This window comes from Schistocerca cancellata, chromosome 1 (genome assembly GCF_023864275.1).
Source record: "Schistocerca cancellata isolate TAMUIC-IGC-003103 chromosome 1, iqSchCanc2.1, whole genome shotgun sequence".
In the NCBI taxonomy this organism is placed as follows: Eukaryota; Metazoa; Arthropoda; class Insecta; order Orthoptera; family Acrididae; genus Schistocerca; species Schistocerca cancellata.
The window spans coordinates 309,156,304-309,184,275 of NC_064626.1; the positions used below are offsets into that span (position 1 = coordinate 309,156,304).

The 27,972-nt window shown below is 40.1% G+C and overlaps 1 protein-coding gene across 1 annotated transcript in view; it reads right to left on the bottom strand.

Annotated features, from left to right (window-relative positions):
* The window catches only part of LOC126172711 (KAT8 regulatory NSL complex subunit 3), a 162,561-nt gene that overhangs the window by 86,381 nt on the left and 48,208 nt on the right, over positions 1-27,972 (bottom strand). The window contains exons 6-8 of the mRNA XM_049920902.1: positions 27,623-27,760; positions 11,977-12,115; positions 2,405-2,553 (exon numbers count right to left, since the gene is read on the bottom strand). Coding sequence (XP_049776859.1) covers positions 2,405-2,553; positions 11,977-12,115; positions 27,623-27,760 — 426 coding nt within the window. The remainder of the gene's footprint in view (positions 1-2,404; positions 2,554-11,976; positions 12,116-27,622; positions 27,761-27,972) is intronic.

A 27,972-nucleotide genomic window follows, 5' to 3' on the forward strand; every position in this document is an offset into this window, starting at 1 on the left:
CCAGAACTATAACATGGTGGGGAAATCTACTCGAAATATTTTCCAAATTATCCTTCAGGTGCTCAGCCACAACAGCTGCTGAGCCAGGGGGTCTATAGAGACATCCAATTACCATGTCTGAGCCTGCTTTAACCGTGACCTTCACCCAAATTATTTCACATTTCGGATCTCCGTCAATTTCCTTTGATACTATTGCACTTCTTATCGCTATAAACATGCCTCCCCCTTCACTGTCCAGGCTGTCTCTGTGGTATACATTCCAATCTGAGTTTAGGATTTCTTTACTGTTTACGTCTGGTTACAGCCAACTTTCTGTCCCTAGTACTATACGGGCGTTGTGACCGTTTATTAATGAGAGCAGTTCTGGGACCTTTCTACAGACGCTCTTGCAGTTTACTATTAGCACATTAATATTTTTATTCCCAGTTGCATTTTGCCTACTCCTACCTTGCCATGTCTCAGAAGGCGTCTTGTCGGGCCTAGAGAGGGAATTCTCTAACCTAAAAAACCCACATGTGCACTCCACATGTACTCTGCTACCCTTGTAGCCGTTTCCGGCGTGTAGTGCACGCCTGACCCTACATTTCTCCACCCGATAGCGGAGGTTGAGAAATTTGCACCCCAGATCCCCGCAGAATTGTCTGAGCCTCTGGTTTAAGCCTTCTACTCGGCTCCAAACCAGAGGACCGACATCGGTTCTGGGAACGATACTACAAATAGTTAGCTCAGATTCCACCCCGCGAGCGAGGCTTTCCGCCTTCACCAATTCCGCCAACCGCCAGTACGAACTGAGGATGACCTCTGAACCCAGACGGCAGGAGTCATTGGTGCCGACATGAGCAACAATTTGCAGTCAGGTGCACTCAGTGCTCTCTATCGCTGCCAGCAGGGCCTCCTCCACATCTTGGATGAGACCCCCCGGCGAGCAGACAGAGTGAACACTGTCCTTCTTCCCCGACCTTTCCACTATTTTCCTAAGGGGCTCCATCACCCTCCTAACGTTGGAGCTTCCAATAACTAATAAACCCCTCCCCCCGTGTGCCTGCTCGGACCTTGCTGAAGGAGCAACCACATGTTCACTCACAGGCAGAGCGGGCAATGCCACACGGCCAGCCTCCACATTGACACTCCGCCTCGTGCGCCGCGAACGCCGCTGAACCCGCCACTCCCCTTGGGGAGAGGGTAGCCCAACCACGCCCAGTACCCACAAAGATGTCTCGACAGCAGGGACAGTGGGTGAAACATGTAACACCTGGGGTGCACCATGCGATGCACCAGACTCCCCACTGCCGCTACACTCCGAGGCAGCAGCCTGAAGACAGCTGACCGCGGCCATCAACACGCTCAGCTGTTCGCGAACAGTGGCCAGCTCCTCCTGCGTCCATACACAGCAGTCACACATCCTATCCATCCTAAGAAATCAATTTAGTGTAGAGAGTTGATCAACTTTTGACTAGACTGCTAATTCACTAAAGGCGGCTGATTGTTGACTAAACTGTGGTTGGTAGACACTTCTTGTAGAAAACAATGAAAATAGCACTACCTGTCTCTGGACTGTATTGAAAACAACACTACTGGCACTATGGTTGACTAAAGGGACTCTCTCTGAGTGTATTCAAAACAAACACGAAATCTATGGAACACTATTACTAGCACTCGACAATTAAAGCTTCCTAAAAGCAAAAACACATGGAAGAAGAAGTGACAAGTAAGAAAAATACAATTAATACTTAAATTAACGTAGCTCGCTGCACAGCAGACGTGAAGCAGACAGCAGTTACGAGGACACTGACTTGATGATGAGATAGTAATAATTAGACTGAAAGCTTATCACACTCACTCAGATGTTTCTAAAACCTTGTACTGTTGGTATAACACAGCAATATCTAAAACCTTTGTACCAACTAAGCTTCACTCTGCAAATTCTACTCAGATATTAAGTGCTGCAGATAAATATGCCAAGTCTGGTGAAATATTTTTTTCCTGGCAACACTACTTGATATGCAAAAGATTTAAATGGGAAGAATCTCATTACTGCAAATAGCTTTTACAGCTGATACACGTTTCAGGAGCACTTTGTGGCACCTATAAATCATGAAGAAACCTATGGATGAATCGACATAATGGAAATAATTTATCTGCACACACTGCATGTTAATGATGAAGATCTCACCTTTTGTTTACTGAGTGAGGTGGCACATTAATTAAGAAACTGTACTTGTGACTGGAAGGCAATATTTTAAATCCCTATCTGGCAACTAGATTTGTTTTCTGTTATTTTCCTAAGTCTTTTAGGACAAATAATGAGATGGTTCCTTTGAAAATGACAAACTCGATTTCTTTAACAAACTGAGCTTGTACTCTGCATGCCTTCTATTTCAGAATGAGAGGATAGAAAGCCTACCTGGCATGCAATTGCAGCTCCAGCATTCCAACCAACAAGGATGACAGGTTTTCCAGGATATTCAGCTCGCACTTGTGCTGTCTTCATGCGAGCTGCACAGAGCATTTGGTCTAAACACGTTGAGAGACTTGCTTTCGCTGTTTCATTGCCTGCAAAAGGAAAGGAACACTCAAAGAAAAGAATTTAATTTTTATATACTTTACTCTGTCAAGTACCTTCAAAAAACAATAAGTTACATCAACAAAATTACCTACTCACAACATATATTCTCAGAATAAGTGACATTAAGTATCATTATTAACATTGTACTTCAATTCATTGAATTTAGTACCTGAGCATCAAGTTACATATTTCACGATGTTAATTACAAGAACCAAGCACATAAATGACTGGTGCAAAACAATCAACAGTAAATAAATAAAAATAAACTGACAATGAAGTCATTATAGTTTCAAAATTTGATCAGAGAGACAAAAACAGGGAAGGAAATCTGATATGATCTTTAAAAGTGAAATATCTTGGCATTCGGGTTAGGCAGTATCAGGAAACCTTATAAAACCCAAATCTGGGTGGCCTGACAGAGATTACATCTATCTCACAAATTTACATATTCCACAAGCCACCATACATTGCATGGTAAATGGAGCAAGGGAAAAATGACTATCTGTATGCCTCTGTACGAACCTTAATGTCTTTTCTATTGTCTTGTCTTATGGGTCCTTACACAAAATGTAGTGGCAGTAGAATTGTTATACAGTCAGCTGCAAACACCTGTTATCTAAATTTCATGAAAAGGATGTTGTCTTCCCTCCAGGGACTCCCATCTGAGTTCAGAAAGCACCTCCCATAATACTCGCATGTTCATCACACCTACCAGTAAAATATCTAACACCACTTCTATGACTGCTTCGTTGATTTCCTGTAATCTGACTTGGTGCAAATCTCAAACATTTGAGCAGAACACAAGAATGGGTCACTCTAGTGTTCTATGTGCAGTCTCCTTTACTGATGAGCTACATTGCTCTAAAAGTCTCCCAATAAACCAAAGATGACCTTTTGCTGCCTCCCCTACTACCGACCTTAGGTACTCGTTGCATTTCATACTGATCTGCAATGTTATCCATTGATGATTGATTTACTGTGTCAAACAGCACACCACTAATGCTGTATTCAAATATCACTGGATTGATTTTCCTATTCATTGCATTAACTTACATTTTTGTACATTTAAAGTGAACTGCCAGTCATCATACTGTACAGGTATTCTACTGAAATCATTCTGTATCCTCCAACAGTCACTCAACAAGGACACTTTCCCATACATTACAGCTTCATCAGAAAACATTCACTGTTTGGTGCTCACCCTATCAGTCAATTTCTCAATGTATATAGAGAACAAAATCAGTCCCATCACACTTCCCTGAGGCACTTTTGATGATACCTTTGTCTCTGATAAACATTTGCTCTCAAGGACAATGTATTGGGTTTTATTACCTGAGAGGTCTTCAACCACTTCACACACATGGAAACTTATTCCATATGTGCAGACCTGCGTTAGCAGTCTGCTGTGGAGCACTGTGTGAAACACTTTCTGGAAATCTAGGAATATGGAATGTACATGTTGCCCCTCATCCACAGTTCAGAGGATATCACATGAGAAGAGGGCAAGCCGAGTTTCACACCAGCAGTACTTTCTAAATTTGTGCTGATTTGTGGATTGAAAATTTTCTGTCTCAAGGAAATTTATTATATTCAAACTTATAATATATTCAAGAATTCTGCAGCAAACCAACATTACGGATATTGGTCTGCAATTTTATGGATCCATCCTTTTACCATTCTCATACAACAGAGTCACTTGCACTTTTTTGCAGTCACTTTGGACTTTGTGCTGGATGAGAGATTCATGATAAAGTAAGCTAGGTAAGGGGTCAATGCTGTAGAGTACTCTCCGTGAAACCAAATTAGGATTCAGTCCAGACCTGGTGACCTATTTGTTTTCAGTTCTTTCAGTTGCTTCTCTATGTCAGGGATGCCTATTGCTAAGATCTCTACACAGGAGACTGTGCAATGTTCAGACAGCAGTGTCAACTATTTCCTAAATTCAAAATGCCAGCCCTCCCAAAAGTGAGTCCACCGCCTTTAACCATTGGGCAACCTATCTCATTTGCAAACTTCATGGTAAATCTACCACATACCACCAGAAAATAATTGATGAACAATGAGAATGATACAACTTTTAAATACATAGTTCTTGTGATTGCTGTAAGACCCAAAAAACAAATTTTAAACTTTTTAAGGGGAAAAAAACAAGAATCAAAACTAGTCATCTTAATACTGTTATTACAATATTTAGCAAAACCATAAGAAATAAACTCCATATAATCTCTCATGAAAATCTTTTAGGGGACCAGGCAGGAAGGACATATTCACCACAGATGATGTTTTCATTTTGAAGTAGGTAACTGAGAAAAAGAGCTAAATTTAATTTATAAACACAATTCATTGACTGACCACAAAATAAAAGCTTTTGAGACAATTGAGAAAAATTTGTTGTGGAGAGCAATAACAAAAAGAAGAATCTGCAAGCATCTGATCCAAGTTGTCAAGCAAGAGAATAAAAAATTATTGAAATTAACGGAGACATAGGACAAGAGGAGTCTCTCTCTCTCTCTCTCTCTCTCTCTCTCTCCCCCTCTCACCAAACGCAGAACTGTTCATGAACAGAAAAATACAATCAAAGCACAAGAAAAGTTTAACAGATTGCAAATTGTTTAACTAAATGATGAGTTACAACAATAATGGAAATTTCTAGACGAGACAATACATAAAATAAGGGAAAGACAACCACACGCACACACGCACTCACATCAACGTACCCTCCTACAGCCAAGACGAGACTGATAAGTCTCGCTGTACCTGCAGGAACGTACTTTGCAGTATATGTGTTATCGTGTGTGTACTTGTATTTGGAAATGAGCAAGACCTCGAAAGATACTGTAAACAATGTCTCCTCTGTTACTTGCTCCTATGATCCACACATCAGTCGGCCATAGATGATTGGTTGCCTTCTCTATTTTAAATAATGTGTTAATTGCTAATGTCCAAATAATCCCACAAGACTCAGAAAAAACCTATAATGAGAATATAAGATGCATCAATTTCAGGGTGAACATCTAAGTATAAAAATTCAAAACAATAGCATTCAAAGTGAATGAAGTTCAAAAATAGTCGCAGATAATAAGCCATATGAAGAAATTTCGAACATCAAAAGGTGAACTGTAGCCTGTCCTCTAAATATTAATACAAATTGCTAGGATATAAGCAGCAAGAAAAAATATGAAATAGCAAAATTAAATAATTTATGAGTAAAGAAAACTGCTCAATGAATATCATAAATGCTGAGTCGTCATTAGCGGCACACACATAGAAGAAAGAAAACTTGCCAGCTTTTAGAATAAATTCATTGTCAAGCTAGAGTACAAATACACACCCACAAAACACACATTGGTGTGTGTGTGTGTGTGTGTGTGTGTGTGTGTGTGTGTGTGTGTGTGGGCGCGCACGGTGGTGCACATTGCATTGCATGCTTGCTCGACAAAGGATTTATTCTGAAAGCTGACAAGTTTCTTTCTATGTATGAGTATGTCTGTCAATGGCTCAATAGTTCTGCTATTTGTGGATTAGTCTCCTATATTCTTAAGTTACTCACATTCTGCTACAAATTCCGCTACTGTATAAATAGCAAAATTATAGTGAGAAGTCAGGGATTCTGCCATTACAATTGGCCAAATGATTTGGGTGTCTGTGGAAATGAAAGCTAGAAATAATAGATCACACTACTAGATGTGACACATTTTCCCAAAAAGAATCAAAACAGCCTTTGGTGTAGTGTGCAGCCTGAAAAAGGCAAAAAGGTTTTCTATGCCAGATGGATCAGCCAGAGGAGATTCAACTGATTCAAGTGAAATTGTTTGATACAAGAAACAAAAAAAATCACTTACAGTACACTTACTATCTGCACAGGTGTGACGACGACACTTCACTATCCGGTCGGTGCGATACTTCAGGGGCCAAAGGTGGCTTGAGAATAGCTGAGAAACAGAATCCTGTGAGATGGAAATGAATTTGCTATGCGAACTGACCTAGGGGAAGCAGGGAGTCTGATACCATAAGCACAGAAAGAACTCGGCACGTTGCTGGCATGTATGGCTAATGTCTAACCACCTAGCGCAACACGTGGCATGATACACTAGCTGAGGTCCACATTGGTCTAACTCAGAGTAAGCACTGGCCCACCCAGCCTATTGCTGCCTGCAGATAAACACCTCAACAGCAGGTCCACTTATACCAAATGTCGTGTGTGCCCTCCACGGAAGGTTTCTGCACTATCCAGCTACGCTACCCATGCCAGCTTGTCTGCCTCCATCATTATGTCCGCTCGTGGAGATACTAAATCCCTCCTCCCTGAAAAGGCCACATAGGGCTGAAAGTGACCAGGCTTCGGCTGTGAAATTCAGCACAGAACTAGAGAGGCATCTGGAGAACTTTACAGCAGACGCAACACTGATGGCTCTGCTGGAAGGGTGGATGGGCACAGATGCTGCAGCAGTAGGTGGTTGACTAGCCGCAGTGGAGGCAACGCCACCTCCATTGGAAATAGAAGAAGGTGGAAGGGGGGGGGGCGGAGGCTGGGGGATTGAGGCAGCGGAGGAGGAGGAGGAGGAGGAGGAGGAGGAGGAGGAAGAGGAGGAGGAGGAGGAGGAGGAGGGTGGATTAAAATTATGGGCTCCACATCGGTAGGCACAGGTGCAGGCTTCACAGGGGCTGTTGCTGTAGGTGACCAGAGGGCAGCAGAATGTAGGGAGGGGGCGGCAAAAGGAAAGTAAGTTGCTACAAGTGGCAGCACACAGTCTGAACAATGCCATGACCCAATCTGCTGCTTGGCAGACCAGCAGATCACAGCAGTGATGTTCCGAAGCGTGTGAGCATAGCTGATTTGCATGACAAGTCAGCTGACCCCTTTGACATTCACCACAAACGGCTGTTGAAATTTATGGCCCACCACGACACCAAGCAACCACCACTGCTGCCAGCCAAAGGACTTTCCTCCACGGAAAGCATGAGCACCCCATGACAACAATGAGCCAATCACATTGTAGGAAAAAATGTATGCCACGTACCAGAAGAGATGTGCACAGGTGCAGGCTTCACAGGGGCTGTTGCTGTAGGTGACCAGAGGGCAGCAGAATGTAGGGAGGGGGCGGCAAAAGGAAAGTAAGTTGCTACACGTGGCAGCACACAGTCTGAACAATGCCATGACCCAATCTGCTGCTTGGCAGACCAGCAGATCACAGCAGTGATGTTCCGAAGCGTGTGAGCATAGCTGATTTGCATGCCAAGTCAGCTGACCCCTTTGACATCCACCACAAACGGCTGTTGAAATTTGTGGCCCACCACGACACCCAGCAACCACCACTGCTGCCAGCCAAAGGACTTTCCTCCACGGAAAGCATGAGCACCCCATGACAACATTGAGCCAATCACATTGTAGGAAAAAATGTATGCCACGTACCAGAAGAGATGTGCACCAGTCAACCCACCTGAACTGCTGAAATGATATTCTGAAAAAGCAAGTCAGTGGCCATGGTGGTCTTGACTTTGCATGCTGTCAATGGAAAGATCAGTGAGATTTGCTGCACAGCATCATCCACCATGAACACAAGAGTCTACTGCTGACTGAACTCTGGATCAGGCCCCTCTAGTTTCCATGACAGCACATCAGAATTGCTATGCTGGGCACTAGACTGGTAATAAATGTCAATGGCTTATAGTTGGTGATGAGGAGGAACCTCACCCACATATGAGAAGATATAGAACTTTTTAACCCCCAAAAATAATAGTGAATGCCTCCTTTTCCACTTGTGAATAATTACAATGTACAGCAGAAAATGTCTTTGTGTGTAAGTCATGAGCTGTTCAGTGCCATCCAGGTTCCAATGGGACAGGATGGCACTTGCGGCATACTGAGATGTGTCACAGGCCAGGGTTAAAGGTTTACCCGGTGTAAAGGAGACCAGATAGGAAGCAAAACACAAACAAAGTTTGAGAGACTGAAATGCCCCTGATAATCTGCAGACCACACAAACTTAATGCCCTCTTAAACCAATTAAGAGGCTGGTAGGTGTCACGACCTGGGGAATGAACTGAGCATAAAATGAAGTACTAATGAAAAAAAGACTGGAGCTCATTCATATTCTTGGTTGGTAGTTGCCTTGATGGGATCGTTTGTGAGGACAAGACCATTTTTACAAAGCACTTGACTCAAAAAATGCACTCCTCCAGCTTGCAGTGGAGGCCATTCTCCAGGAGTTGTTGGTAAACCAGCTGAAGGTTTCACAAATGCTCCTCCCAAGTAGGACCCATGACCCAGACGTCATCAAGAGGGTGGCTACTCATGGCTACTCAAATACGGGGGGTGGAGAAAAAAAAAAAAGGAGGAGGAGGAAAAAAATTTTTGGGGAGAGGGACGGAAGGGCACAGCATACCACATTATGACTTTCCCTGCTTCTTAGTTGAGCTGTATACCAGCCATAAGCAATAATTTATCCACAGTTTTTAAACATCAATAATTTGTATGGAATAATACTCATGTAATTAACACGCTCTGAGATATTATTTAATATATATATATAAAATTAAAAAATGCAGAATTCCCTGATTTTACGAAATTCCTGATATTCTATGAGATTTCCCTAATTTTCCCATTTAAAACATAATTCCCCAGGTATTCCATGTTTTCCAGAAGGATTGCCACCCTGATCAAGGTAACTGACGCAACAGGGAATGTCTTAAGTCAACTGCTCCAAATTCTGCTGGTAAATTTCCAGTGCAGATGAGATTCCAAAACACAAGTGATTAAACGATTAAACTGTTAAGACCTAAAGGAGGTTTTGAGGATCAGGAAAGTTCAAGAAACAACTTCCAAGCAACTACAGGTAACCATCGTGCAAGTTGATGCAGGAAAGATACTGGCACACTGGCAACTTTGCCAACAATTCTGCCCACTGTGGAATGGGATATGAATCTGCAACACACTGCTTGTTAACCACCTGTTTAAAAACACTGCAAAGGCGTACAACACTGTGGGGCTCCTGAATCACCACCAAAGGGGTGGCCCACTGACTCAACGAAACAGGAGAAACAATGACCCAATCCTGGTGATGCTGTAACTCAGTCTTTACATTGTTGTACATGGTGAAGGGGATGGCGAAGGAACGACAAAATTTGGGTACTGCTAACACCTTAAGAGAAATATGTGCCTCGAAATTTTCTGCTTGGCCCAAGGTATTCTCAAACAGCAGGCTGTAGGAATACAGTAAGGGATCCAAAGCATGAAAAGGAACAGACAGACACTAAATGCACTTTATCAAGAATCTGGAAGTCAAAAACAGAAAACGCATCAGGCCCAAAGATATTAATTGACCGCTAACAAGGTAAGTTGCTGTTCCACACTTTTATAATGTGCGGAGATGGACAATTGCCATTACAAAGAGAGGCACGGTTTACTATAACAATTCGGCAGAGCGGCCGTTGCAACTCTGGGCACCCCAAGAACCTGTACATTCATTCATAAATTAATGAGACTGACCATCACTCCCTTGTCTAACTGAAATTTGACTGGCCACACATCTACTATTGAAGTCAGCAATATATACTGGGATGACACATACAAGGCGTCAGAGACAGCCCCAGAGTCCAGTGGAAACACAAGGGTGTCCGATGATTGACTAATGCTCTGTCGACTGTCACGAACAGTTTCCAAGTGACCTATCCATCGGCATATGCCAGACATCGACCTCCAAGTCTGGGCAGTCATGGTGAACATGCAACAAATAACAATTGGGGGCCAGACTACTGGCTTGCCTAATGAGCAGAAGGAGAAAGATGCTAAGAAGCCAAAAAATGCTAGGACACTGAAAGTGGCATGAACCTATCGAGCTCAGCACGAGTGAGGATGGGCCAGGTCACAATGCCACTGCACCGGTCTTGTCAATGGCAGCAACACATGGTGACTCAGCAGGAGGCAAGCTTGCGTGGTGTATCCTGTGGGGCACCATGGGCTTTTTACCAAGCACACTCAATTGAGCCACTTACCAATCGTCAGGAAGAATGTTTCTTGCCACTGCCATAAGCTCATACAGTTCCGCAATTTGAGCAACGCCATCTAAAGAAGGATAAGACAAAGTCAACAACCTAGCCTGAACCTCACGCTCAGGAGCTAACCTGACAATCACACCCTGAATTAACAAGCCTGCATACGAGGTAGCTCATCTGGGACACTCAAAATTACACTTGCGTGTGACGTGCTGCAAACTGACGATTCAGGCCATATACAACTGCCCAGACCACTTGTGTTGCTGGTTAATATGCAACCACACTGCCACTGTGTGGGTTTCATGTCCAAAATACCATACACACAACCAATAAAGCTCATCAAAGGGAAGCTTCTCAGGCCAGTGGAGAGCTTCAAATTTTGGACAACTTTATACAAACTTGTGCTGCTGGACAGAAACAAGAGAACCTTATTGACTGGAATGACAATATGCCTTACCTACCAGTGCAGCAAGAATTGGCAGAGGTAATTCACCTTTCTTTTTGCTGAACGATTGAAGCCCACAAATGGTGTCAGGAGGGGGGCAGAAAACAGAACAGTGGGCACCTGCCCTCCCCTCCCCCTCCGCCAGTGAGGCAAGGGCGTGAAGAAAGTCGATATTCTGGGTTATCCAGCATCTGTGTAAGCTGCTGCAGGAGCTGTTGCTGCTCCTCCTGTAGGTGCGACCATTCCTGCCAGCATTCCTGAAATGCCAGGGCCATGGTGGCTGAAGTAAATACAAGGATAAGGAGAAAGTCAATGTGCAAGTTGATCTATGGGCAGCAAGGGTCTGAACCCACTTAGAGACTAGCACAGGAAGAACTCCGTGTGCAGCTGTAATGGACAGCTAACGGCTAAGCACTCTGCAAAACACATGGCATAATACGCTAGATGACGTCCACATTGGTCAAACTTCGAGCAAGCACTGGCCCACACCACCTACTGCCACCTGCAGGTAAATGTGTGTGGATACCTAAGGGACCAATTGCTGAGGTCATCAGTCCCTAGACTTACACACTACTTAAACTAACTTATGCTAGGAACAACACACACACACACACACACACACACACACACACACACACACACACACACACACACATGCCCAAGGGAGGACTGAAACCTCCAATGGGAGGGGCTGTGCAATGCGTGACACAGCGCCTCAATCCGCGCAGCCACTCCGCGCGGCGCCACCCGCAGGTAAACAACTCTGCCCACACCACATATTATATGCACCCTCTATGGCACGTTTCTGCACTGTCCCACTGTGCTACTAATGCCAGCTTATCTGCCTCTATTGTGACATGCACTGATAGGGATACTAAGTACAGGTGGAGACTTTAGGACAGGAAGTTTGACAGGTATAATAAACATAATAATTAGCTAAACTGGTAGGACAACTCCAAAAAGCACTAACCTGCCTTGAGAACAACAGTAACAACTGTTCCCAGTGCCGAAAGGTATGATTCCCATTGTCTCATTCTTGGGCTGTGGGAACCACCAAGAACAGGATGTGATGGCACTACCAGCATTATAGGATTGCCAGGCAGCCTCCTCTACAAAACATACACAAGTATAACTATCAAACCATATGTAAATATTATTACAATGAAATATAAGAAAGGAAGTAAATTACATCCACAAGAACCACTGAAATTCAAGAAGTATTTGGCATTATTGCCATCTATCTATATTTTCATTCTGTTCATTAGTTGCTTATATGAAATATGATTATCTGTATATCTCAAATTATGTCTCCACTTTTCTAATATTGTAAAATGTACTGTAACTCTCATAAATAATGGAAAGGCAGTGTGTTCTCAGACATTTGGGAGACATATTTTTAAAATATTTTCTGTTTGAAAAACGTCATTATTCTAGTACACTGGCAGGATCTACACAACTGAATCATAGAAATCCACTACTGATAGTCAGAAGTTGATCATGCGCTACTACCCGGTAAGAATGGCTGCAGAAAGATTTAAATTCTTCTTACAAGCAGTCAAAGAAATAGAATTTAGTTCATTGCATGTTTCTTAATTGATGGTTTTTGGCAATGGCTACAAACTGTCTGTGCAATTTCAGTGGAGTCTTAAATACAAAAACAGCAGCACCTTGTGGTTAGCAGCAGTTTCCTATAATGTCATTATTAATGTTACCTACAATTTTGTTTTTGTATTTACCACAAGAAGAAAATAAAGTCATGAGTTTCTCATTATAGGAAGATCTTCTCTTACTTAGGTAAGCCATGTGTCCAGCTGAAATATCATGGAATGTATTGAACAATGACTGGCTGAAAGCCCAAAATTTGTTCAAACATTCAGTTCACTGGGAAGATTGTAAAATTCACATATTAAAACGCTGTGAGAAGGAAAGTTGCTACTCGCCATATAGCAGAGATGCTCAGTCACAGATAGGCATAACAGAAAGACTCTCACACTCTCACAATTAAAGCTTTCAGCCTTTAAGGCCTTCATCAACAATAGACACACATACACTGTCTATTGTTGACGAAGATCTTAATGGTCGAAAGCTTTAATTGTGAGAGTCTTTTTGTTGTGTCTACCTGCGACTCTAGCATCTCCGCTATGTGGTGAGTAGCAACTTTCCATCTCATAATATCGTTACATTCCATCCTGGATTTTCCACTGTTTGACACATTAAAATGCATTATAAGCACCTTAAAATCATACATAAGAGAGTAATTTCATTCATTTACATTTCATGTATTTCTATTTTCAATGGAAAAAAAGTTTACAAGAGCAATCATGAATTACTGATTTTGGTGAGCCTAAGCAAAACTGTGTATTTTTTTTTAACAAAGATAAAAATATTAAGTGAATGCTGTAGAAATAACTCTTTGGATGTAATTAAAATGAGTGTGTATTAAATATTTGTTCACAATGATAATTTCAACTACATAACATTCACATGCCTCCTAAACTCCATCTGAACAGGCCTTGCAAGACCTCACAGTACTGACTGACCCCCATGCCATCACCCAGCCTATAGGTGTCAGTGGATACGGAGGGAAATGTGGACAGCACACTGCTCTCCGAGTCGTTGTCAGTTTTCGTGACTGGAGCTGCTGCTTCTCAGTCAAGCAGCTCCTCAATTTGCCTTATGAGGGGTTAGTGCACCTTGCTTGCCAACAGAGCTTGTCAGACTGGATGGTCACCCACCCAGGTGCTAGCCAAGCCTGACAGCACTTAACTACGGTGATCTGATGGGAACTGGTGTTACCTCTGCAGCAAGGCCCTTGGCACATTCACATGCCTTGAGTAAGAAATTAATACTGAATTTTATGGCATAAGAGATAAGGGGCATTCAAAAAGAAATGAGCCAGAGGCATAACTACAGACACCAGTACCTGTATGTTAGAAGTATTGACAATGGCTGTTGAGATACTTGTCCCACTGCGACACAAGACAGTGAATGGCTGGCTCATAAAATTCCCGGGGATGCAATGTTAACCAGTTCTGCATGTACAGCTGGATGTCGCAGCCTGAGGTGAAGATTATGCTGGCGTTCTTCTTTGACCCAGATGGCCCCCTTCTGATTCACTTCCTGCAGCACGGGACAACAATGAATGCCCAGCATTACTCGCAAACCTTGACCACCCTTCGCCAAGCGATCAAATAAAAACGACCAGGCAATCTCACCTGTGGGGTCATTCTGCTCCATGACAATGCAAAGCCTCATATGGCCAATACAGTTGCGGCATTCCTGAAGAAATTCAAATGGGGGGTTCTCGGCCACTCTCCATACAGTCCGGACCTCTCTCGCTGTGATTACACCATTTTTGGTCCCCTTAAAAAGGCTCTAAGGGGCAAACGATTCACCTCGGATGATGACGTCCAGCTGTACGTGCGGAACTGGTTAACATTGCAGCCCTAGGAATTTTATGAGACAGCCATTCACCGCCTTGTGGCACAGTGGGACAAGTGTCTCAATAACCAAGGTCAATATTTCTAACATACAGGTACTGGCTTCTGTAATTATGCCTCCAGCTTGTTTCTTTTTGAACGCCCCTTATAACAACAGCAAACTAGTTATTACCAGTTGGTTAGCATCATGATACATTTTGTCCATTGTAATGAGTAGTTCTTACCCACAACACCTTCATAAAATTCCTACTGTATGTACAGGAGGTACCTCTACTCAAGATAATGAACATAATTTAGGAATAAAAGAAGCCACTCTCTGAAGAGCAGAAACATTAGCTGGACACACGTGAGCGGATTTTAGCAATGGCGACGGACAGCTTTGGTGGTTTCTTGAAGACCTGCAGTCTCTTCCTGCGTGTTAGCAGAGGCACAACCTTTAGACTGTTGCCCACTGTTCTGGTAACTGCCAATCCAGCCTCTCAGAAGGCACACTCACAGCTGGATTTCTGCAACGGACCTTGTTCAGCCAAGTCCATTAATTTTCGGCAAGCTGATGGCTGATGTGCTACTCTGGCAGAATGGTGTGCCCTCATTGGCAACTCTGCAACCTCTCTCACGCTATTTTAAAGAAACCATTTGATAAATAAGTAGTTTTTGTGTAAATTATAACTTTATATATCAGTTTCATGATGAAGTGCCTATCACTTCACTAATAATCATAGTTATTGGGATATTTTGCATGTAAGTATTGCACTGGCTGCAATTCAAAAATTTTGCAATGAAAAACACGGGTCACTGTGAATTTGCATTTGGTGCATATTACACCAAATACTGCTGTGTACGAAACTTAGCTAACATACTGAATTTTCTTTAGACTTGGGAAGTAGTCTCCACCTATCACCAATCTCGAGAAAGTTGATGTTATGTAGCCGCTCTCATTCTTGATGATAACACCCCGCATATCTCACAAGCTGTTTGTGATACTGAAATGAGATTTTGGCAAATAATAGCACGCAAAGAGGAGAGTTGTCTTACAACACATTCTCCACTCCTGAAACTAAACTGGCCACTACTTAAGGTAACCTACTCTCTAACACCCTCCACCCAACGGTTTCTGTCCTCTGTGTCCTATACCCTCTTCTCATTTTACATCCCCTCTCTTTCATCATGCGCTGCTCTCTGTCAATGCACTCACTAGCTTTCTCCCTTCCTCTGTTCTTTCCTTTTCCAATCTATCAATCCCCCTTGGCCCAAACTTGCTCGAGCTGCCAGAGTTGGCAGTCATGGGTGTGCGTTTCTCTTTTTGTGATGAAGGCTGTGGCTGGAAGGTTACTGTAAGCTTGCAAGCATGTCTTACTGTAAGCATGCATGCTGGTCCAAAGGAACTTTGCATCGTAATCAGAATAACACAGACACTGCAATATCATATTTACCTGCCGATACCGGGCAAGTGACTTTCAAGTATAGCATCTCACCTGTATGGGAATATGCATAATGGATGTACAAGCATAGGTCGTACATGCAGGGTTGACGACATAAGGAAGTTTGGGTCTGGCCATGTGTTGTCCACTGATAGTCAAACGGTAAGGCAACCACTCGTGAAAGCAGGAAATTCGGTTTTGAGTTCCGGTCTGGCACAAATTTTCATTGTTGTCATTTCATTCTACATCTGATGGTTGTCCTTATTTACAATCACAAATTCATGCATGCATGTCCAAAGGAACTTCGCATCGTAATCAGAATAACAGAGGCACTGTAATATCGTGTTGCTTACTGTGTCTTAACTATGCCTGTCTGCAACTTAACATTGTCATTTAGTGGTAAGTAGCAATCCATCATTTCCTACATTGTTGTCCATCTGCTATCATTTTTACCATCTACATGATTACCCAAATCAATTATAAAGTTAGTATCTCTTAAAATACTGTGCTACAAGGTAGTGTTGCAACTGTTGCTATTTGTAATGTACAAAAATGTCACAGCAGAATTAGCTGATTGAATGGCTGGATATATTTCTTTGCACTCTTTTGAAAGTGGCTAATCAAGGTTTCTTGCCTTGTCAATTTGTATTTTGTGTCCAGGACGTTCTGGAAGGCATACGTACTCCTTCCATCCTCTGGCCAATTGTTACTAAACTACAGTAATCTGCACCTTGTTTACATTCTTTTCTCCGATTCAGTACCTCTTTCTATCGTTGAGTATTGTTGTATAAATTGCCACAGCCTGGTAGTCTATGAGCTCCCATCTAATATAAGACAAGAAATTGGAAATTCATACCAATAAACAAGAAAATCAGTGCCTCATAAACTATTCCTTCTATAAATTAACTGATTACCTAGATTCATGGATTGAAAATTCGTGTCAGCTACGTAGTAAAAAGCAGTGTTCATTGTAAAGTGGCACGATAAGTAGTTGTCTACTGTAAACATGATTCTGTTGTTACACACACAGGTAATCATTTTCTTTGAAAAATCAAATGAAATCAAGTAATAATTATGACAAGAAAAGAAGATAAACAACAATAATGAGAATCCAAGATAGAACAATGCATATAACAAGGGAAAGGAAAGCACACACCTATGGCAGATCAATGCTTGAAGCACATACCGGTAAATATGTGACAGAAAACACCATTCACATTAGTTTTCAAGCACTAGCTCTTTTTCTAGCAAAAGTACACACATTCACACATACAGCTACACAGACACCCAAACGTACACTCCAGGGCCAAGGCAAGACTGCTAGTGTTCGAAAGCTTGTGTGAACACTGTTTTCTGTAATGTTTCATGCTTCAATCCACTATAGGTGAGAGGTTGCCTTTCCCTTATTTTATGAAGATAAACAATGGTTCTTCACTGTAACTGAGGGATCAGCACCTATTTTCAAACGAATGGCTTTCCTTTTAATTTATTAGTTTATATTTAGTTAGTGTAAGGACAAACAGTATTCAACAGTGCAGACAGAGTTTATTATTAACACAGTACACAAATTCAGTTTCCATGATTTGCTTGTCTTTTGTTAATTTTTAGCTCTATCTTGATGGAATCTATAAAACATGATGAATGAATGAAAATAATAAAAAAGGCTTTCAAGGACTGATGGAATTGTTTGCAGAAATATGAAGGATGAGACGTGCTGTGACATTCAGGTGATTTGCTGAATGCCAACACTTAGAGTTACTGCACAATGGTATAAACACCTGTACAAAAGTAGCAGCTTACAAGTGTGCTGTCTATGAAATTAATTGGTTTTGCTTGTACTCACACCATAGTGGTGAGCCAAACTTATTTTCTTTGAAATGTTGGCAGCTGTACTTGGAAATATATGATGTACAATTGCAGTGGGCAGAGCACACAACCAAAATTCATGAAGTCCGTCAAGCCAAAAGTGCTCATTAACATGCAGATATTAATATATTCCATAAAGACTCCTAAAAACTACCTATGCTATAGCAAGATGAAAAGGAGTATCAAAGATTCCTCTGAAGTTAGTTTGAAACATAGCAAAATGGAATATCCCCATCTGCTATAATTTTACTCCTTGGATAACTAATTCCTTTTCCTCTTTTCAAGTGTAATGCTGCAACTACAGCTCACTTTCTTAAAATACCAAAATTGTTACGTAGGTGAAATTTTGTTGAAATTTATTATCTACAAGATTATTTGGGCTCTGCTAATTCCATCCAATGGTATATTGAGTTCATCATGAAAAATTATGTTTTACGAGTTACCTGTAATTTATGATGTTCAGAAACCATGTGCTCATGATAATGTCGTCACATTTATTTCCAATTTCCAACAGGACAAAGATCATTTGAAAGCCCAGTTTCCACTCTTTCCAGTAAACATATTACCTTTTCAGAAAAGTCCTTAACAAAAAAGTTGTTTGTATTTAAAGTCTCCCACATCCAGAAAATACTTTTGTTATTTTGACCTTTGAGCATATTTAATTCCAAGAAATGGTGTCATGATTATGTTGCCCTAATTTTTCTGACCATTTAGTTGTCTGAATAATTTTAAGAAATGAAGCAAACTAGGAAAATTGTAAACCTGTGAAATTTACATGAAGCTTGGTAAATTCCTGCTGAAGTATACATGGTGTTAACAAAATAGTTCATGTAACTTCCTTAATTTTATGTTATATAATATACATTTAAATTAAATTACTGCTTGGTTCACCAGAATACAATTAGAACTACATTTGGTATTTATATTGTTATAGATTAACATGTATTTACTTACTGCACTAACACCCATATGCTCTTCTATATATAGAACCATAAGAAAATATTTTAATCATCTATTAATTATTATGGTAACATCACCATACAAAAGTCAGCTTCTAATAGTTAACATGTGAACATCTCTGTGCGAGATTTCTCACCTAGCTATATTTATGTGAACAACTATGTGCATATGTGGACATCTTATGGTCCTTACAAGTCAAAACGTACATTTAAACAATGGAAACTCCAGGCTGGAATATCAACAATATAAAGAGAAGGATAGAGTGCTACTCACCATACAGATGACATGATGAGTTGCATGTAGGCATAATGAAAAGGCTTTGTTAATACTCCTGAAGATGCATACACATATAAACTGTGTCACTCAGTCTGCAATGGATATTGATGTTGTTAGCATTGACATGTCATCTATTTGGGACTCACTCTGAGACTTATATTTTTCTTTACAGTGTGCTTGGTGAATGTCTATTGTTTGTAGACACATTAGTGCCAAAATTCACCATATGTAAATGTATACTATAGAGGTTGCTACTGTTTTAAAGTCTAATAACTGTGGTTTGTGTGAACTATAAACAAAGTTTCTGTAAAAAGCTGATCATTGTGATCTGTTCCAGAAGTAACAGACATAAAATATGTTAAGTTGAACTCAATGGTGTTACGAATCCAGGGAGTGATATATTTATATTTCAGTACTACCAAGAAACTGTAGTGATTGTCACCAACCAGGTTAGTAAATTTACATGTTGCTCATTTATCAACAATACAAATATATTCAGGGAAAAGAAATACTGAAAGTTCTTAGACGTTTTTCTATTCTTTAGCAAAATGTACACACAATGATGATTTGCAAAAATTTTCACTTATCATTTGATTCTCTTCAGTCTTTCTCTCTGCTCTCACTTAACAAATGTAGTGAATCCCTTAATTTAGATACATCAGCTTCCAAGTCTATGCCTTCGGCATATATAGTGAGATGGCTGTAAAGTGACTTTTTCCTCCACGTATTTAAAATTATTATACCAAGTTCCTGTAAACTCTGTCACATTACACTCACTGATATTAATTATGTATGGACATAATGTAAAGTGATACTGGGATGTATTCTAGTCACAGGCATCATACTGCTTCCCAGAAAAATAAGATCTCTTCACTGTGAGCACAACACGACAAGTGGCTCCACTTGTTGTAAATGGCTATTAAATTAGTCCATAGCTATGTCTAGAAGCCAGTGCATCATTTCCACTTTAACTGCTTTGCACATCATTTTCTGACTACCCCATTTTATCATAAAATTAACCTACGTGCACTCATTTCCAAAGCTGTAAATGAGAAAGCGATACCCCTTAATGAGACTGGTTTACAGTGTGACTGCATGGGTCAAGCATTTAATACCATTTTCTCCTTGAGATCAGACAGAATCATGTTAAAAAATTCTAAAAATTGGTACCTGTCATTTGCTGAGTTTATTTTATCTGTGTGGGAGCACTGCAAGAATACCTCTGTCATACGCCATAAAGTGACTTGCAGAGCATGATAATAAATACAGACTTCCAAGACATGCTACAATAATGTGTAGAGAGGAGATTAAAACAGGATAAAGAAATGCAGTTCCATGGTAACTTCAGTTTTGTCTTTCAGTGGTCTGGATAATGCAGAGTTATTAAGATAACAAAAAGTGTCTATGATCAGTACATACAAATAAATGTTTAAAGATATGAGTATGTCACATCAATCAAATTGAGTGTTTATATTGTCACTGCCAATTACAGATTAATCCTACAAATAGTTTTTCGATGCTCTCATAGATGATAGATAAACTCCAGTGGAAGACTCTGCAGGAGAGACGCTCAGTAGCTCGGTACGGGCTTTTGTTGAAGTTTCGAGAACACACCTTCACCGAAGAGTGAAGCAGTATATTGCTCCCTCCTACGTATAACTCGCGAAGAGACCATGAGGATAAAATCAGAGAGATTAGAGACCACACAGAAGCATACTGACACTCCTTCTTTCCACGAACAATACAAGACTGGAATAGAGGGGAGAACCGATAGAGGTACTCAAGGTACCCTCCGCCACACACCTTCAGGTGGTTTGCGGAGTATGGATGTAGATGTAGATGTAGACTAGTCAATTTTCTCTACGCCTAATTTTTATTTTTTTATTTTTTCAGCAGTCTTCTGACTGGTTTGATGCAGATGCTACAAATTTCTCTCCTGTGCCAACCTCTTCATCTCAGAGTAGTACTTGCATTCAATGTCCTCAATTATTTGTTGCATACATTACAATCTCTGTCTTCTGCTACAGTTGTTCCTTTCTACAGTTCTCTCTAGTAGATGTCTTAACAATTGTCCTATCACCCTGTCCCTTTTTCTTGTCAAGCTTTTCCACACGTTACTTTTGAATACATTGTGGGACTGAACAGTGATCAATGTGTTACAAATATTTACTATCAAAATTAGTCTTGATCACAATTTATTTATTATGGTGACTGGTTTCGACCACTGCTGTGGTCATCTTCAGACCAATGAGTAAGAACCTCCTTCTGGTGGTAAATCACTACCACCAGAAGGAGGTTCTTACTCATTGGTCTGAAGATGACCACAGTAGTGGTCGAAACCAGTCACCGTAATAAATAAATTGTGATGAAGACTCTTTTTGATAGTAAATATTTTCCACATGTTTCTCTTCTTGCCAATTTTGCAAAGAATCACCTCATTTCTTATCAGTCACCTACTTTTCATTATACTTCTTTCCAATTTCCCCACAGTCCTTGACTCATTTCCATGCATTCAAAGAAATTTCTTCTCCAAATTAAGGCTGATGTCTGATACTAACAGTTTTTTTTGGCCAGGAATGATCTCTTTTCCTGCGTTAATCTGCTTTTTACATCCTCCTAGCTCTGTCCATCATTCATTATTTTACTCCAAGGTAGCAGAATTGGCCAGGAATGATCTCTTTGCCTGCGTTAATCTGCTTTTTGCATCCTACTAGCTTTGTCCATCATTCATTATTTTATTCCAAGGTAGCAGAATTCCTTCATTTTGTCTACTTCATGGTCCCCAATTTGATGGCAAGTTTATACATAATCTCATTTCTACTGCTTCTTACTATTTTCTCTTTTTTTTCGTTTACTCTCAATCTATTGTGTGTAATTATTAGACAGTTCACTCCATTCAACGAGTCTTGCAATTGTTCCTGAATTGCGCTGAGGACAGCAATGTCATCAACAAATTTATCATTGATTAAATTTCACCCTAAATTTTAGTAATGTTCCTGAACCTTTCTTTTATTACTGTCACTGATACTTCAACGTATAGATTGAATAGTAGGGCAGTAGACTAACTACATCCCTGTCTTACACCCTTTCCAATTCAAGTACTTCGTGTTCCAACTCTTACAGCCTTATTTTCCTCTCTTGGTGCTTGTACATATTAATTATACATTGCTGGAAGCTGTGGTGGATGACATGTGGTGTAGTGGTTAGTGCTGCTGGGCGATGTGCTGCGGGTCACTAGTTCAAACCCAAACATCAGCAATTATTTGTTATTTAGCATTTATCATTCTTGGAAAACTTTTGAAATATCTTACATTTGTAATGTTTGTACATTCTGGAATATTCAGTATTCGTATAAATACCAGCACTGTGGAATATTCAGTGTTTATATAAATAGCTACACACTTTGTCCAGGAGACCAGTTCTGCTCTGGTTGGACATTGGTTTTTGTAATAAACACACTTTCAGTGCTAAGTGTTGCATTCATTGATAAATACCAGCACTGTGGAATATTCAGTGTTTATATAAATAGCTACACACTTTGTCCAGGAGACCAGTTCTGCTCTGGTTGGACATTGGTTTTCGTAATAAACACACTTTCAGTGCTAAGTGTTGTATTCATTGACGATCCTGCTTTTGAATTTGGGCTTGACTAAGATTACAATGTGACAATATTATCCACATTTCCCTATAGCCTACAGCTTCTTTCCTGAGACTTTTGACACCTTTTCTAGGTTGACAAATTTGATGAATGTGTTCTGATTTTTTAAAAGTCTTGCTTTCATTATTACGTACAACCTCAGAATTGTCTCTCTGGTGGCTTTACTTTTCTTAAAGCCTTACTGATTGTTACCTAGATCCTTAATTTTCTTTTTCATTCTTCCACATATTATTCTCGTAAGCAACTTCAATGCATACACAAGTATAATAGTACAGAAACTGATGAATATTAGTACAACTGACTCACTACTATGCAGATTAGATATGAAAACACAGATATGCCATAGCATATCACTTGAGTCACATCACAGAAGAGTAGACTAAAAGTTCAAGTGACTAGTCAGCAAGAATCAATGTGCAAAGAAGTGGGATAGAAGTAATGAAGAGGCATGCTTGACGTTCTCTGAGCTTTAGTTATTGTGATAAGGAATAACTCGGAAGGCAGTTCAGTTGAAGAGGAATGGACATCTCTGAAAAGGGCAAAAACAGAAGTTGGAAAGAAAAGCATAGACACAAAGAAGGTAACTGCAAAGAAACCATGGGTAACAGAAGAAATACTTCAGTTGATCAATGGAAGACGATAGTACAAAAATGTTCAGGGAAATTCAGGAATACAAAAATACAAGTCACTTAGGAATGAAATAAACAGGAAGTGAAGGGGAAACTAAAGCAAAATAGCTGCATGAAAAATGTGAAGAAACTGAAAAAGAAATGACCGACAGAAGGACTGACTCAGCATACAGGAAGGCCAAAATAGCCTTGGCGAAATTAAAAGCAAAGGTGGTAACATTAACAGTGCAATGGGAATTCCACAGTTAAATGCAGGGGAGAGAGCATTTAGATGGAAAGAGTACACTGAAAGCCTCTATGAAGTGCAAGGCTAATAATGTGATAAAAGAAGAAACAGGACTTGATATAGAACAGATAAGAGATCCAGTATTAGGACCAGAGTTTAAAAGTGGGTTGGAAGAATTAAGATCGAATAAGACAGAAGGGATGGATAAAATTCCATCAGAATTTCTAAAATCAATGGGGGAATTGGCAACAAAATGACTATTCACACTGGTATGTAGAATGTATGAGACTGGCGATATACCATCAGGCTTTCAATAAACATCACCCACAATATTCCGATGATTGCATGAGCCAACAAGTGTGAGAATTATCACACAATCAGCATAACAGCTCATGCATCTACGTTGGTAACAAGAATAATATACAAAAGAATGAAAAAGAGAATCAAGGATGTGTTAGATGACGATCAGTGTTCTTTTGTATATTATTCTTGTTACCAACGTAGATGCATGAGCTGTTATGCTGATTGTGTGATAATTCTCACACTTGTTGGCTCATGCAATCATCGGAATATTGTGGGTGATGTTTATTGAAAGCCTGATGGTATATCGCCAGTCTCATACATTCTACATACCAGTGTGAATAGTCATTTTGTTGCCAATTCCCCCATTGATTTTAGAAATTCTGTATATTATTCTTGTTACCAACGTAGATGCATGAGCTGTTATGCTGATTGTGTGATAATTCTCACACTTGTTGGCTCATGCAATCATCGGAATATTGTGGGTGATGTTTATTGAAAGCCTGATGGTATATCGCCAGTCTCATACATTCTACAAGACAATCTGTCCTGTCACGGTCGCCAGTTGTAGTGGTTAATAAAAAAAAAAAAAATGGGAGAAGAGAGACCGTGAAAAAGGGAAAGAATGAAAGAAATGCAAATCGGACTTTGTATTACAGAAAAGGTATCGGACTTCGTTATTCGGAAAAGCTATTGTTGGGGTGGTCCTTGTGGCGTTTTTGAGCAAAAGTTAAACCAATTTCCACTACAAAAAGTATTGAAAAGAAACAGAGAATAACAGAATGTAACTGACAGGGGGAAATGGCGTTGACGAGAGATCATCCTTTACCAGATTAACTTATCTTCTTTCGGGCGGCGTCCACGTCTTCAAATATCTCCTTCATTTCAGCGTGAGAAAATATGCTCCGAAATCTTGCAATAGCCCAGGGATCACTAATCTATACCAATGAAAATCATCTTGATACTGTATGCAATTTAATTCACTTTGCTACTTCCATCCACCGACTTTCTTAATAACTTCCACAATGTCTACACATTACAATCAGATCAAGATTAGCCATTAAGTTTTTACATCAGCATCCGATCACGTCTGCCTTAAGCTACCGCTAACAAGAGACAATTGAAAACGGATAGAAAACAAAAAAAGGTTACAATTTTGGTATTTTCTCTGCCGTCGAGCGCTCATACCGCTGCGACGGGATATTTTTATCTGAGGGAACGAGTGTAGCGCGGCGAAATTTAAAGCCCCGCTACAGTGGGTTGGAAGAATTAAGATCGAATAAGACAGAAGGGATGGATAAAATTCCATCAGAATTTCTAAAATCAATGGGGGAATTGGCAACAAAATGACTATTCACACTGGTATGTAGAATGTATGAGACTGGCGATATACCATCAGGCTTTCAATAAACATCACCCACAATATTCCGATGATTGCATGAGCCAACAAGTGTGAGAATTATCACACAATCAGCATAACAGCTCATGCATCTACGTTGGTAACAAGAATAATATACAAAAGAATGAAAAAGAGAATCAAGGATGTGTTAGATGACGATCAGTGTGGCTTTAGGACAGGTAAATGCACCAACCAGAGAGGCAGTTCTGATGCTGCAGTTGATAATGGAAGCAAGACTAGGAAAAGTCAAGACATGTTCCCAGGATTTGTCGACCTGGTAAAACAATCAAAAATGCAAAGGGGTGAAAGATGTTCAAAATTCTAAGATAAGTAGAGGCAAGCTATAGGGAGAGACGGGTAATACACAATATGTACAAGAGCCAAGAGGGAGCAATAAAAGTGGAAGATCAAGAACAAAGTGCTCAGATTAGAAAAGATGTCAGACAGGGATGTAGTCTTTCACCCATACTATTCAATCTATACACTGAAGAAGCAATGATGGTAATAAAAGAAAGGTTCAAGTGAGTAATTCAAATTAAAGGTGAAAGGATATCAATGATAAGATTTGCTGATGACATTGCTACCCTCTGTGGTAGTGAGGAAGAATTACAGATCTGCTGAATGGAATGAATAGTGTAATGTGTACAGGATATGGACTGCGAGTAAATCAAAGAAAGACAAAAGTACGAGAAGTAGCAGAAATGAGAACAGCGAGAAACCTAACATGAAACTTGGTTATCACAAAGTAGATGAAGTTAAGGAATTCTGCTACCTAGGTAGCAAAATAACCCAAGATAAACGAAGCAAGGACGACTAGAAAACCAGTCTAGCACTGGTAAAAAGGGCATTCCTGCCCAAGAGAAGTCTACTAGTATCAAACATATACCTTAATTTCAGGAAGAAATTTCTGAGAATTTATGTTTGGAGCAGGGCATTGTATGATAGTGAAACATGGGCTGTGATAAAACCGGAATAGAAGAAAATCGAAACATCTGAGAAGTGGTCCTAGAGAAGAATGTTGAAAATTAGGTGGACTGATACAGTAAGGAATGAGGAGGTTCTGCACAGAATCAAAGAGGAAAGGAAAATATGGAAAACACTTACAAGAAGAAGGGATATTATGGTTGGGCATCTGTTAAGACTTCATGGAATAATTTCTATGGTACTAGAGGGAGCTGTAGGGGGTAAAAACTGTAGAGGAAGACAGAGATTGGAATATATGCAGCAAAGAGAAAGAAAAACCAGAAGAACACATTGGCAATGAGTCAAATTACATTCAAATTGTTTCTATTATACCATGGCCAGTCCCAGAAGGTGACTTATTGACAGAGCCTCTCCAAATCTTTCTTGCCTTTGAGTTGCTACCAGAGCCTCACAACAACTTGCTTCATGAAGACCTCATTTGCTTCAAGTCATAATTTAAAAAAACTGTGGCAAAGCCTCTGACACAAAACTTAACATAGTAGAACATAGCAGTCCATGCAGCTGTGCAAAGCCACTGTGGCAGAGTGGTTTAGTGGTTAGTGCATCTGCCTAGTGAGCAGGAGACTTAGGTTTGAATCCTAGCCTTGGTAAAAATTTTCCTTCATCACTTCAGTCTGCATATATACACCATGATGTTTGAGACTTAAAAAGATATATGGAACCATATGGTTTCATCTGTAAATTTAGTTTATGTCTTTTCTCATAATCAGATCTGGTACCCATATTTGTTTCAATTCGATAAATTTGTTTGAGGAGCACCCCAGCAATTCCCATAAGCAGAAAAAAACTGGTTGTCTAGGCCACCAAAGTGATTTTCAGAGCTAATGAAACACGTATACTAAATGTGTCGATTAACACCTTTATTCATGAAGCAACAGTATCTTGTACTGTAATGAAGAGTGCTCATGAGCTTTATAGGAGATTAGCCACAACTCTTCTGCCTAATTTGTGTTCATCATATTCGTAAAGAATAATGTATTTCACATCATAGTTTCACCAATAAAATTTGTAGCTATTATGTTCTCTGAGCTACACTATATCTGCTAGAATTTGTTTCTTACTGTGTACTCCGTTTTCTATTTTTGCACCACAGTCAGTGCATCGAAAGAAAGATATTCAACTCATTTGCCTATGAAATGTTACAGTTCACATCACATTTCTACTTTATTAAAAGATTTCCAGATGATAGTCATCTTTAGAAAACATGAGATAAAAATAATAAATGAAAAGCACCAGTTTGCTTTTGTTCTACAATATTGTAGAATAAAAGCAAACTGGTGCTTTTCATTTATTATTATAATGTTGTTCTACCAAGAACCGACGGAAGATTCTGTTAATATGATGAGATAAAAATTGGAAGGGCAAGATTATGGTGAATACTTTCACACACTAGTTATTATGCCAATCAATTAAAACCACAAATTCAAATGTTAAGATTTAGGTCAATTGATACTTACAGGTTTGTTCTCGTTTATACATTCAAAAACAGGATCCCAAGGGTGCTTCATCACTATATTAACTGCATCTGAAACTCCAGAACGTGACGTTCCTCCAATAAGTCTCTCAGTCAGAGTTGGTACCTTTGCTTTGAGGGCCTGTGAACAATAAATATCTGGCATTTACTTCACAAATAATAAAAGAAAGTATCCTGTGAATATGAGAGAGAGAAGGGGGAGGGGGGGAGGAGAAGGGGGGAGGGGGGTAGGAGACGGAGGGAGGGAGGCGGGGAAGAGAAAGAGAGAGATGTCTACAGCTCTTTGTAGCCCGACCAACATTACAAAAGTTCCAAAAGGAGAAACAGATCTGT